Source organism: Lytechinus variegatus, chromosome 9 (assembly GCF_018143015.1).
Source record: "Lytechinus variegatus isolate NC3 chromosome 9, Lvar_3.0, whole genome shotgun sequence".
In the NCBI taxonomy this organism is placed as follows: Eukaryota; Metazoa; Echinodermata; class Echinoidea; order Temnopleuroida; family Toxopneustidae; genus Lytechinus; species Lytechinus variegatus.
Genome location: NC_054748.1, coordinates 33,173,073 through 33,187,493, shown reverse-complemented (window position 1 = coordinate 33,187,493; position 14,421 = coordinate 33,173,073). Strand labels below are relative to the sequence as shown.

The 14,421-nt window shown below is 37.1% G+C and overlaps 1 protein-coding gene across 1 annotated transcript; it reads left to right on the top strand.

Annotated features, from left to right (window-relative positions):
• Nucleotides 1-487: 487 nt before the first annotated feature.
• Nucleotides 488-9,134, top strand: LOC121420983 (histamine N-methyltransferase B-like). The gene is made up of 3 exons (XM_041615550.1): nt 488-757; nt 1,944-2,270; nt 8,779-9,134. Exons 1-3 carry the CDS (start codon nt 553-555, stop codon nt 9,132-9,134), a joined length of 888 nt encoding a protein of 295 aa, XP_041471484.1. The 5' UTR covers nt 488-552.
• The last annotated feature ends 5,287 nt before the right edge of the window (nt 9,135-14,421 follow it).

Here is a 14,421-nt window from a genome sequence, read left to right as displayed (position 1 = left end):
ATTGCTGAATATCTCAAAATAATGTAGGGCACTGGCGGATCCAGGGGGGGGGGGCACAGCCGGCCCGTGCCCCCTGAAAAAAATTGTAATGTAAAAATGCTGTTAAAAAAAGGGGGCCCCTTCCACCTTTTGAAAGTGAAGACTTTTTTTTTGCTTGTCAATTTTTTTCTGGTAGAATTTGCCCCCCCCCCCCCCTTTGGAAAATCCTAGGTACGCCAAGCACTGATCATGGATAAAGAGTTTGTATCACCACAAGAAAAAGCAAAAAGAGACATTTTGGGGGTATTTTATAGTCACTGAAAGGGAAAGGGATTTAACTAAAAATCCCCCCACCCCTTTAAAAAAAATCCTGCGTACGCTACTGGCTCGTCATAATGTCGGTGATCGGTTCCACGAGTTCATTGCACCTTTGGTCGACGTGGTTTAATGGGCCGTGATGAGCGTGAACTTACATGTACATGGTGAAAACGAATCATTAATAACATTCCATTACAATTTGTCGGTTGTCGAAGTCTGGCGCGTGCTCAAGCTTCGTATAACTCCATCTTGAAAATGTCTGCAACAGATATAATTCCTCTGACAGGCAATCATGAACGATACGAAGATACTTACTACAATGCATTCTACAAGATCGCCCAGAAGGAGTTTTTTGTTGAAAAAGTAAGTCAATACTTCGACACCAAAGTGATGAAGATACTGACTGATGCCTATGACCGCGATGAAGAGTTCAGTATCCTGAGTGTTGGAGTAGGAGAAGGTATGCAGGATGTTGTTTGTTTTTAATTCTTTCTTTCCAAGAATCTTTACTGATTCAAAGAAAACTCTTTTATAAAAAAATAATAATAATTTGATACGTACCTAGCAGGTTCCATGATATTTAGTTGCTCCGATGGAAATCTAACCACCACACATCAACAAACCCTAATCCTTGTCTTTTCATTATTCTGAACCAAAAACTCTATTACAAATTCAGGGGCGGATCCAGCTTATTTCGCCAATAAAACTGTTCCCCCTAGTATTTTCCCAGATCGGCCGATCAAAATTGATTTTTGTATGTTTCTTTGAAGGGGTATACCTAGCACTCACAAACTCACTTCTTTGATTCTTTTAAAACAACATAAATGTGAAATATCACCTAATAAGCCTTTTTTCTCCAAAATACTCTTCCCCAAATTATTTTGTTACACAGGGGCCGCGGAAACGGGGGGGGGGGGGGGGGAGGGAGGAACTTTTTCCAAGACCGTGTACAAAAGCGTAAATATGACCATATGATTGTAATTTTTTTTTTTGCATGGGCCCCCTCCCCCTTTGAAAACCGTTCCGCGGCTCTTGTTACCGACTTTTTGCAGATAGCCATGAAGACGATAAATATTACAAAAATTCAATAATGCGAGCGCGAAGTGCACGAGCTAAAAATGTTGACATTCCAACCTAAAAAATATATATTCTTAAGCACTTTTTGCAATCAAGAACGGGATAGGTATATAACTAAGATTGACGCGAGCGCGAAAGTGAGCGGAAAAACGGGACACTCTATTCATGTTTTGCAAATCATGAAAGGGATGGCATTGTGTATCTTCTTACAGTAATAATGCGAGCGCGAATTTTAGGCAGTATTTTACCCAATGCGTTAAGCATTATGTTCCAGTAAGGTTTAAAAAACGAGCAGCAATTACTTTAGAATGGGCCAAAAAAAAAATTTAAATGAAAATACACAAAAGAAATGCTCAATATTGGTTGGAAACATAATTACCCTCATGGAGCAACTGGATAAATGAAAATGCCCAAAAGAAATGCCCAATGTTGGTTGGACACATAATTACCCTCATGAATATTTTTAACTGGATAAATGAAAATGCCCAAAAGAAATGCCCAATGTTGGTTGGACACATAATTACCCTCCGAATATTTTTAGAGTGTATTTATATTTGTTTGTAACACAGGTCCTCACGAGTTTCACATACTGAAGAGTCTTCAATCATTATATGCATCCATAAGCAGTGTTTCAGTGGATCCTAACGAGAGTATGGTACAAACCTTCAAAGATAGAGTGGCTTCATTGAATGTCGATAACAAACCTCACATTACCTTTCAAGCTTTCAGTGGTTCCTTGACTGAGTTCGCGACCACGAGCACCTTGGCAAGAACCAAGTACCATCTTATCACCTCCATACACTCACTGTACTATACCGCTGACCTTCAGACGACCTTCTCACAGTTGACATCCATGATGAAAGACGATGGATTCATCATTGTAGTTTGTAAGAAAGGTAATACGCAACAACTTCATGAACTTGGTGCTTTCTCCATCCCGGAGGGGGGGGGGTGAGGGAAGGGGGGTTGCTTGCTGGGGATGCCGGAAATTATTCTGGTGCACATCAGCACCCCGTGGATTTTTTAGTATGTAAAGCCCCGGCCTAACCGCCAGATCTTTGCGGGAGCTCGGCCACCGCTGATGGTCGGTCCCTCCTACCGCTCCGAAAGTTTTGAGCTTCACTAAATATTGCGAGTGGTGAGGAGCGGGCAGTTTCCCCGGCAATTTCCCGCTCCGGCAAAATTCGCCACCGCTCCAACAACGCCCAGTCAAAGTTAGGCACCGCTAGACGCAAGTTAGTGGACGCTTGGGTCAACGCTAGGCCAACGCGGAAATCTTGAACGCTGGACCACCCCCGGGGGGGCCACTTACATTGACGATTGGATACCATGCGCGACCAAAAAACATCCAAAGAGACACGCTGTATCTATGCAAATAAGCAAGTATTTTGCATAAATTTGCATATTATGTCTCTCTAGTGAAAACAAGTATTTAAGATTATATATTTAACAAGAACTGCCCTAAAATTGGAAATAAAGACTAAGGGTAAGAAAGGGAAGAAAACTGTCATAAAATGATTGGGATATCCTTGTTTATTATTACCTAATTTGCATAAATTATGCAAATTATAATTCAAAACAGAGTATTTTTTCATGAATCCTCAACTTTTTTTTATAAATAATAGCAATTAATACACAATGTCAACATTCTACATGAAAGAAAATATATTAGCGAAAACATCGATATGCTTCATGACAGTATTGGGGTCCTAATTTGCTTTAAAAGAGGGCAAATATGTCATAATGTATGACATGAAATTGCGCTAAAACGAGACCAAAACAACCTCTATGTTACAGTCACACTCACGAATCCAACAATAAAGCGATCAATAGTATGTCATTCGAGATAACACAATCCCAACACAAAAGCGGCTTCTCGTATCGCTTTTGTTGGTGTGTCTGCCACACCGTATAATAAATCTATGGTATATACGGGCAAAATGCATTTCGGTATCGGTATAACACATTTGTTTTACATGTATTTGTTTCTAATTTGTTCCCCTTAAAATTAAGAGGAGACATTGCTCTGGCAGGTTACTGCTTTAATGAAGCTCTGAAAAAAAAAAACTTGAAAACCATAAATTCATGATATCATGATAAATGTACCCTACCTTAATCCATATTTTAACTTTATAAAAATATATATCTTTTGGAGACCCCGAAGTGGCAAAACTTTACAAAACCAGTTTGACCTTTATTATCGACTTGGAAAAGACAAATGTATGAGACGTCAGTCAACATGTTTCCTGAAGAAAGTTTTTTGTTTATTTAAGCCTATGCCCATAGGAGCCCTCCGAATTTACCCCATCCACTCTCCGTACTTCGACACTAAATAAAAATATCGTGTTTTAAAGCCATCGGCAAGGCAAATTGCGTTTTTGGGTATAATAAAGCAACTTTTATATCTATATTTTCAAATCTATATTCCTCATTATTGATATTATTATAAACATTATTAAAATTATTAAAGTTATTATTACAATTATTATCATTATTATTATCATTATTGTTATCATTAATATTATCATTATCATTATTATCATTGTTCTGCAGTTTGTAATAATGCTCTAGCACAGTAAAGGCTATAACCCAACAGGAGCATGCCCAGGATACCCTTTCCCCTTTTGGTTTTATGTATTAAAAAATAATTTAATGTCTTTAGAACTCTTAAAGATTACTTTTGTTTGTATTGATATCTTGGAATAATACTCTACAATTGACATGTAGAGGAGCTGTGGAACATTGAAGAACAGCCACACGTAAGCTCTAAACTACTCAAAGCCCTTTATTGATTCCACTCTATGTTAAATTTAAATATTTTTTAGAGCCCAACCGGAAGAAAGAAGCGTTTCTACTACACAGTAAAGCCGCTTTACGTTCTCCTCTTGAATAAACCTCCAAAACATAGAAGGCATGTTTTATATCGCATAAAATAAGTTTTTGTACATGACGATGGCCTGTCGAAGTTGCTCAACCCTTTATTTTGTTTTGACAATATATATTTAGAATATCGTCTAAATGAACCCCTTATCTGGAAAAAAGGCACTTATTAAAGGCAGCATCTACATTATATAGAGGAGGCCCTGGCACTGGGAAGCGGGGGATGAAGCACCCACAAGATTTTCCGGGGGGGGGGGGGTGCTGCGTGTATTATTTTCCATAGACAGCACCCCCTGGAATTCCGGCAGATGTGACAAAACCGAAAAAAAGTTACCAAAATAACCTTCATTTTGTAGTGCAATCCTTTTTGTTTATTTGCTTGTTAAATTTCCTGGGATCAAAATTTTACATTGAACTTTTTTGCATTTCAAATTTACATCAAGAAATTTAACAAGCAAATAAACAAAAAGGATTGCACTACAAGATGAAGGTTAGTTTGGTAACGTTTCCTTTTTTTCTTTTTGTCACATCTGCTGGAATTCCATGCAGGGCTGCTGTCTATGGAGAATAATACACGCAGTACACCCCCCCCCCCCGAAAATCTTGAGGGTGCTTCAGGCCCCGCTTCCCAGTGCTAGGGCCTATAATGTAGATGCTGCCTTTAATAAGTGCTCTTTTCCAGATGAGGGCTTCATAGACGATATTCTAAATATATATTGTCAAAACAAAATAAAGAGTTGGGCAACTTCGACAGTCCACCGTCATCATACACGAACTTATTTTATGCGATATGAAACAATGCCTTTTATGTTTTTTTTTCCAAGATGAGAACGTAAAGCGACTTTACTGTGTAGTATATAGAAATGTATCTTTCTTCCGATTGGGCTCTAAAAATATTCAAATTTAACATAGAGTGGAATCAATAAAGGGCTTTGAGTAGTTTAGAGCTTACATGTGACTTTTCTTCAATGTACGAAAGCTCCTCTACATGTCAATTGTAGATTATTTTCTCCTCATTCTATTCCAAGATATCAATACAAACAAAAGTAATCTTTTAAGAGTTCTAAAGACAATAAATTATTTTTTAATACATAAAACCAACAGGGAAAGGGTATCCTAGGCATGCTCATGTTGGGCTGTAGCCTTTACTGTGCTAGAGCATTATTAAAAACTGCAGAACAACAATAATAGTAGTAATAATAATAATAATTATAATGATAATATTAATATTGATAAATATAAAACAAAGACATACAAGTTGCTTTTTATACCAATAAAAGCAAGTTGCGTTGCCGATGGCTTTAAAACACGATATTTTTTTTTATTTAGTGTCGAAATAAGGAGAAAGGATTGGGTAAATTCGGAGGGCTCCCGTGGGCATAGGCTTAAATAAACAAAAAAAAACTTTCTTCAGGAAACATGTTGACTGGTGTCTTATACATCTGTCTTTTCCAAGTCGATAATACAAGTCAAACTGGTTTTGTAAAGTAGCGTGAATGCCGGGGGAATCCAGTTTTGCCACATCGGGGTCTCCAAAAGATATATATTTTAATACAGTTAAAATATGGATTGAGATGGGGGTATATTCGTCAAGATTTATGTGTCAGAGCTTCATTAAAGCAGTAACCTGCAAAGCAATGTCTCCTCTTAATTTTAAGGGGAACAAATTAGAAACAAATACATGTAAAACAAATGGTGTTTTACCGATACCGAAATGCATTTTGCCCGTATATACCATAGATTATACGGTGTGGCAGACACAGCAACAAAAGCGATACGAGAAGCCGCTTTGTGTTGGGATTGTGTTATCTCGAATGACATACCATTGATCGCTTTATTGTCGGATTCGTGAGTGTGACTGTGACATAGAGGTTGTTTTGGTCTCGTTTTAGGGCAATATCACGTCATACATTATGACATATTTGCCCTCTTTTTAAGCAAATTAGGACACCAATACTGTCATGAAGCATATCGATGTTTTCGCTAATATATTCTCTTTCATGTAGAATGTTGATGATTGTGTTATTTATAAAACAGTTGAGGATTCATGAAAAAATACTCTGTTTTGAATTATAATTTGCATAATTTATGCAAATTAGGTAATGATAAACAAGGATATCCCAATCATTTTATGACAATTTTCTTCCCTTTCTTACCCTAAGTCTTTATTTCCAATATTAGGGCAGTTCTTGTTAAATATATAATCTTAAATACTTGTTTTCACTATATAGACATAATATGCAAATTTTTATGCAAATTACTTGCTTATTTGCATAGATACAGCGTGTCTCTTTGGATGAATCTTTTTCTTTTGACTCAAGGAACATTTGTGCCAAGTGGGACATTTGTACTAAAAAATGCAGCGTTCACCCCTTTTTTGCAGTTAACAAGTCTACTACTTGTCCGGATGGTAAATAAAATGAGGGATGGTCCAGGCTGGAGATATACCTCAATAAATAGAGTAATATTAACAAAGCAAAATGCTGAAATTCGATCCAAATCGTAGAACAAATAACAAAGTTATTGAATTTTAAAAGTGTGCATATTTCCGGTGAAACAATTCTAGGCATGTCTTTATGAATATTCATTAAGTGGGCTTATGATGTTATATCCCCACTCGTTCTTTTGTATTTTATTATGAAATAAGATTTATTCAAACATTTTCTACCAAGAACTAAAATAATTGGATTGACAACTGATTACGTGCATTAGCTATTTATTGCCGCAACTCAATTAATCATAATGGAGACACATCATTTACACATATATGAAAAAATAGAACATGTATTATATCCAGTAATAGCACAAGAAAAGTGAAAGTGGGGATGTGACATAATCAGCCCACCTAATGAATATTCATGATGATGTGCATATACTAGTAACTGTTTTCACAAATTATTGGTAAATTTTAAGATGCAATGACTTTGTTATTTTTTACCCAATTTTGATGAAATTATCAGCATTTCGCTATGTGAATTTTACTCTATTTATTTAGATATTATATATTTTCAGCCCGGATCATCCCTTTAAACGTTGCACAAACTTTAGAGGAGCGGTTGTAAGCGTTTTACGAGCGGACATGGAATTGCTGGAACGATGTCGGGCGTTGGAACAGCGATCCATTGCGGTGATGAATTTTGTTTTGTCTTTGGTATGGAGGTGTCGGAGCGGGACCAGTATTTGTCTATAAATACGCGGGGAGAAATAGACCAGGAGCCCATCTGGAATCTATCAAGACTTTTATCAAAGAAATCCGTTCAGCTCCGTAGTAAAAGCGGTATGCCGCTTTACCAACTTTAAACCCCCGCCGAGCCAACGCCCGCATGCGCAGAACGCCGCTCTATCAACACTCGCGTCACTGGTAAACCGCCGCTCGCTATACCTTTAAACCAACGCTAAAGGCATGGTCACACCGCCCGAGCGTTGTTGGAGCGGTCTTGGAGCGGTAGGGAAAGAGGGTCGAATTTCGCTCACAAAATTGGGGGAAAAATCGAAAAAAAATCGAAAATGGTGAACGGTAGCGAGCGGTGATGATTTTTTTCTCTCCGCTCCACGACCGCTCCAACAACGCTCGGGCTGTGCAACGCAGGCTTCAGCGGTGCACCGTTAAGGCACTGCCCTGTTTTAGATTTTACCCCATTTTGTGCGCGGTGACGAGCGTCGTCGAAATTCGGCTCCCTCTTAATACCGTTCAAGGAACGCTCCAACAAAGTTCGCGCTGAGTGACCAGGCCTTCGATCATCATTCTTATAGTGCTTCACACCAAAATGAAATGAAAAGAGTTGTCAAAGCTGTTGTAAATGTTCAATCAACAATCAATATAAATGTTGAAGTGACAACCTTTTCTAAATGTTGCATAAAATACCACTAAAAATTATTCGAATCAAGAACAATCGACTGTTAATAGTTATAAGAGTTAGAAATAAGATGGAACCAGATGCCCGTTTTAGGGTTATTCCACAAGCTTGACAGGCTGCCACTATCTCTATGGAAAGCCAAGTTGGACTTATAATCGCATCTTTTACGTATGATTTGAATGTATGTTAACATGTTAGATATTAACAACAGCCTGTGGAAGACCAATCCTTGTTTCCATGAACATGTTCAGTGTATCTGTTAATTTGATGTATTTTTTTGTTGTTGTTGAACTGAACTGGCTAATAATGATAAATTCTGCGACTTCATTGTGTCTGATTTTTTCTGTCCAATTTTGCATCACTTCCCTGCATTAAGCAGGATACATACTCTTATGATGCGGTCCCAGAACTGGGGCCATTTTCATAAAGAGTTGCGACTGTTGTAACTTTGCCATTATGGCAAATGCCACGGTAACCTTGATTTTGATTGGCTGCTGAGCCCTGTTCCCATGGTAGTTTCCCGAATGGCAAAGTTATAACAGTTGTAACTCTCTATGAAACGGGCCCCTGATCCTTTTACGCCTCTTTTATCATTATATATTGATCATGTTAATGGTTCTTCGTTAATATTCGATTTGTTTGGTGTGTGTGTGTGGCATACCTTTAGGTGACCTCATCTCCGAATCATTCAGCAAATTTGCATTTTTGAGAGAAGCTATTCCGTCATACATACCGCTAACCTCAACAGACGTTAAAGAATTCGCTGAGAGTCAAGGTTTGAATGTCATCGCATCAGATGTTAACATGCAGTGGGATATCACTGAAGTGTTTGACGACAGGTCTGACTTTGGTAACAAACTCTTGGATTTCTTCACACAGACAGCTTACTTTCGGCAGACAGCGCCCTCTGAGGTGGTGGACGAATTAATGAATTTCTGGCGCTCAATTTCAATTTCAACCGAGGATGAAAATGGGCGGATGCTTTCGCCATGTCATGATGAAATTCTTGTCATCTCAAAATGACTAGATCCAATATTGGCCATTAAGGTGAAACATGTACTTGGTAGTAAAAAAAAATAGTGTAAAAAATTACCCAATATTGGGTAGAAAGGGAACTCTAAAAAAAGAAATGTTAACTAAACATTTGAAAGGTTGGAGGAGTGACAACATTTTCTAAATGTTGCATTTACCACTTTAAATGGTTCTAACTTGATTTAACTTGCATGTTTGAAGGTTAAATTTCAACGCGACATTGCGTAAAATTTACAAAATATTTGATATTCTTTTTACCCAACAAACATGCATCTTCCCATTTTACACAATATTGGGTAAACTATCGTAATATCGTTAAAGAGGAAGTTAATCCTTATGATCGGGCATTAATAAAAGCAGAAAATATAGAGAATTGTATATTGATGAAGGAATGAAGAAATAGGTCAAAGAATATGGGCGTCGTGAAATTTTCAAATTTGTATTTTGTGTCGTTACAGACTAGCAGCTCTTTCATAATGGTATGTGATATCAATTTCAATAAATATATCTATATTTTTTTAATCTGATAGTGAATTTATTTGTACTGTGGATCATCCGACCCATCATTTCATACCCCCGTCTATAAATATTCTCAATTTATAACATTACATTACATACAGGAAAGTTGCTCACGCATGGCGTCACAAATTCATTGCTCTTATTGTTTGAAGGATGTTCATCAAACCTTTACCGATGTTTTCTAATTTTTTTAATGTTATTTGTTTAAGCCGTATTGTGCTTATAATAGCTCCCATGTATTTAATCTTACTCTTTATATCCCACTCTTTATAATAATATAATGAATAATATTTTTGATAATAATATTATGAATAATATTATATAATAATCGGTCTTTGTTATACTTATCTCTTTGTCTTTTACATTTTGATGTATTAAGTAATGTCTTTGTTATTATGCATAGATGTTAAACATCAGGAAGTCGGGGTAATTGTCAAAGTATATGAAACTATTTCTTTGAGTCAATGTATTTTGAGCTATTATCAAAACATGATAAAGTAGGGGTCAGTGTTATAGCTATCTATTACGAGAATATTACTTTATGAATAAGTACATGTAAATAGATTTTGACATTTGAATGCATACGATTGAGGCAGTCTGATGTCTTTAAAGAACAAGTCCACCTCAACAAAAACTTGATTTGAATAAAAAGAGAAAAATTCAACAAGCATAACACTGAAAATTTCATCAAAATCGGATGTAAAATAAGAAAGTTATGACATTTTAAAGTTTCGCTTCATTTCGCAAAATAGTTATATGCTCATCTCGGTCGGTATGCAAATGAGGGAACTGATGACATCACTCACTCACTATTTCTTTTGTATTTTATTATATGAAATATTTTTATTTTCTCGTCATTGTCATGTGAAATGAAGTTTCATTCCTCCCTGAACACGTGGAATTCCATTATTTTAACATTTTGTGCTTCATGCAAGTAGGTCCTAATCATCAAATTTGTAAAAATTGAAATATTGTATAATTCGAACAATAAAAAAACAAAAGAAATAGTGAGTGAGTGACATCATCGACTCTCTCATTTGGATGTAACTGGCTCGTTCATATAACTATTTTGTTAGAAATAAGCGAAACTTTGAAATGTCATAACTTTCTTATTTTACATCCGATTTTGATGAACTTTTCAGCATTGTGCTTGTCTGATTTTTCTCTATTGATTCAAATCAACATTTTTCTGAGGTGGACTTGACCTTTAAGTGTTATAACAATGTAATCATGATTATATGTATATGCTTTATAAAACTTCATATACAAATCAATATTTTGATGTCGCTTTGACATACATTGCAGAAAGGATTGATAGGAAGATCATAATATATTCTGCAAATCAGTGATTGAAAGCGTGATGATTGTTCATGTATTGTGTATGAATTTACATAATTTCTTGTCTTTAGTATGTATTTGCACGACACGTAAACAAGAAGAATTTCATTTTATGGATAATAAATAAATACTTATACTATCAAATAATTAAAAAATTCAACAAGAAATAGGTTCGTTAATACGAAAACGAAATAAGGTTCGTTGTTCCGAAGGTTCTTTAATCCGAAAACGAAATAAGGTTCGTTGTTCCGAAGGTTCTTTAATCCAAAAACGAAATAAGGTTCGTTGTTCCGAAGGTTCGTTAGTCTCAAAATGAAATAAGGTTCGTTAATCATTTCGTTTTCAGACTAATAATTTGGCCTCAAATTGAAGCCCATGCAGAGGGCGCCAAATATCGAACTTAAACTCAGGACTGCGCTATATTGGTCTAAAATATTCAATTTTGGGTGTCGAATTGAAGTTGAGCTACGGGGGGGGGGGGGAGGGCATCAAATTGACCGGAACGGAGGGGCGTGAACAAGGAGGCATCAAAGTGACCTAAGACTTGGATGCGCCAATTGACCTTGAAATCTAAATTTAGAATTGCAGAAGGCCGTATTGATTTTTTTTTTACTTGAGGGTCGCCAAATCGGACACAAAATGCGAGCTTTCATTAATAATATTCTTTGGAAAGATACGCATCATTAAATGAATGCCAAAATAAGTGCTTACATTTTGTTTTAGGTTTCAATAATCCCCAAAATTAAGTTCGTGCTTCACACTCGCATCAATGATTTATTATCTGACATCAGAAGGCATATTATCTCTATATTATAGATAGATAGATAGATAAATTGTTTATTAATAAAAATCAAGAGATCGTCGCGGCTAAGGCCAAATTGCGATGTATTCACAAGGTAATAAAGACACAAAAAATATTCAAACAATAACACAGATAATCACAAAATAAATAATACGGATAAAGTATGGTATTGAAAACTACTTGTGTTGCGAAATTTTCGAAAGGTAAGAGAGAGGTGGGAAGGAGGAGAGGCAGATAGAGAGATAGAGGGGGTTGGGGATAGGGAGAGAGGGGGGGAGTTAGTCTGCAGGCACAGACCCTGATTGGAACTTTGATAAACAAGTGTGCCTCCACGCGAAGACTAGCACATACAAAACCTGCTGTTCCAATGAGCGAGAGAGCCTTCAGTACACAAGGCATGAGTAGGCTGCACATTCAGACCCTTATTTCGAGTGAAGGGTTTGCCCGGCCCAGCAGACTAGGGGGGAGTGGAGGGAAGAAGTGGAGAAGAAGGTCAGAAAAGAAGAAGGTACAAATATTATGAAAGAGGTAAAAACATGAAGTTGTAAGGCGGTACGTAAGAATAAACAAAGTTAGAAGAATTTGAAAGTAAAATATTATGTATGGCGGTTCCACTAGGGCGCGGACAAGACCAGGAAGGGTTGCGGAAGCTACTTTTGTCATTTCGGCATGCTGTCCGCAACCAAATTCCGTAAAAGATTATGCAAATGATCTTGTCCTAGGACACGGCCAGGACTGTCTGCGTATTGTCGTAGGACATCCCTGGGACTGTCCTAGGACAAGATTATCTAAATAAATTTGTCGGCGTTCGGTGCGGACAGCACGCAGATCGTATTAGGACAGAACCGGAGACATTTAGGACAACGTCACGAGTGGTAAATTCAAGGACTAGGACAAGCGGACTTGCGAATACTCCATGAAAATTATCGTTCATATATTTTTTAAGGAATTTAGGGGTGTTATTTGGGTTTTTTTCGACTACAAAGACTATATAGGATTTTTTTTTTCAAATCAAATTGTATGCATTGGTCATGTCGGTGGAAATCACAGGGGGACAGGGACGATGCGTCCCCTCCCCACTTTTTGGAACGAGCAAAAAAGAAAAAGTGGAAAGAGAGGGAAAAGAACCAGAAGGGAAAAGAGAAGAGAAAATGTAGAGGAAAAACAAGAGTAGAAAGACGAGTGAATTAAATAAGATGAGGGGAGGGGGGGGGGGGATTTTCATGTCACTATGTTAAATTTTCGCTCACGCTTTGTGCTCGCATTGCCTAATTTCTGAGATACATAACTTGCTCAATAGACTTATATTGAACTAAAAACTTCAAGTTTTGAAGTAAATATACAAAACATTTCTCGGACATCAAGTTTTCAGTTCGTTTGATTTACAAATAAATTTTTTACAGTAGTTTACTGTAAAATAACTATATTTATGGTCTAAATATGAACAATTTCCACTCGCGCTACGCGCTAGCAATATTTGATTTGTCAAATAACTATTCTCTTTGTGTATTCATTTATTTTTTGTAAAAAATATCCCTTTTTAGGCTGGTCTGAATAGTATCAGCTAAAGCTGTGCGCTTGCATTTTGATTGGGGAGTTATGTATAATTGTAACAAATTATTTTAAATTCCTCTTTCATGACAGTTTATCAAAATTTTCGGCTTGCAATTTGCGCTCGCATTATTTTGGTTAAAATATATTAACTCATACATCCAGGCGCGTACGCAGGATTTTTGAAAGGGGGGGGTTTTCGAGCTGATTTTTTTTTTAAATCTCCTGCCCAGTCTCTAAAAAGTGATGAGCGGGGGGGGGGGGAGGTGATGATTTTTTTTTCAGCGCTGCAAATAAGACAATAACATTTAAGTGGGGATGGGTATGTAACAGTGCGGTCATGACCCGCGAGCGAGCAGAAATGTTCTCGTTTTTGCGTTGAAAACATAACCTTTTTGTCAATAGTTTGTTGGTATCATAGTCGATGCTACATGTCCTTCGGATCGTAGCACTCATGATATGGCCAACCGCGAAGCGTGCCAACACTTACAGAGCGCGCGAAGCGCGCTCCCTAGGGGGTGGGTGCAGGGAGGGGGAGTTTCCCCTCCCGCGCGAAGCGCGAAGCTTTTAGTGTTTCATAAATTAAAATGAAAAGGAGCCGTTTCTCTTGTCTCTAGTACCTCCAATTCGGTTGACTATATTGCGATTTTGAACCTTGTTTTCAAAAGTGATTGTAAACGCACAAAAGAGGTATACAATGGAGGAAACTAAAATGATAATAACTCCGCGCGAAGCGCGGAAGCTAAAGTGATTTATCAATTTTTCTTGCCATAAAAAGGGTCCCGAGAAAAGGGTATTCTCAAAGATATATTGAAACTTTCTTTGGAAAGATCAGATTTGATTACAAACAATTTAGCATCAGTGCATATTTTAACTCGCAAAACAGAGGAGAAGATTGGTAGAGGAAGATATTCCTCCCCGCGATGAGCAATGAAACTCTGAAATTTCAAAGGGCGGACGTTTCATCATGCAGATATCTGTAATACCCAATCGTCTCTAATTCAATTGATTTTCTAAGATTATTGAACTTCATTACAAGGAAAATAGTGCGCATAAAGTTGAAACTTC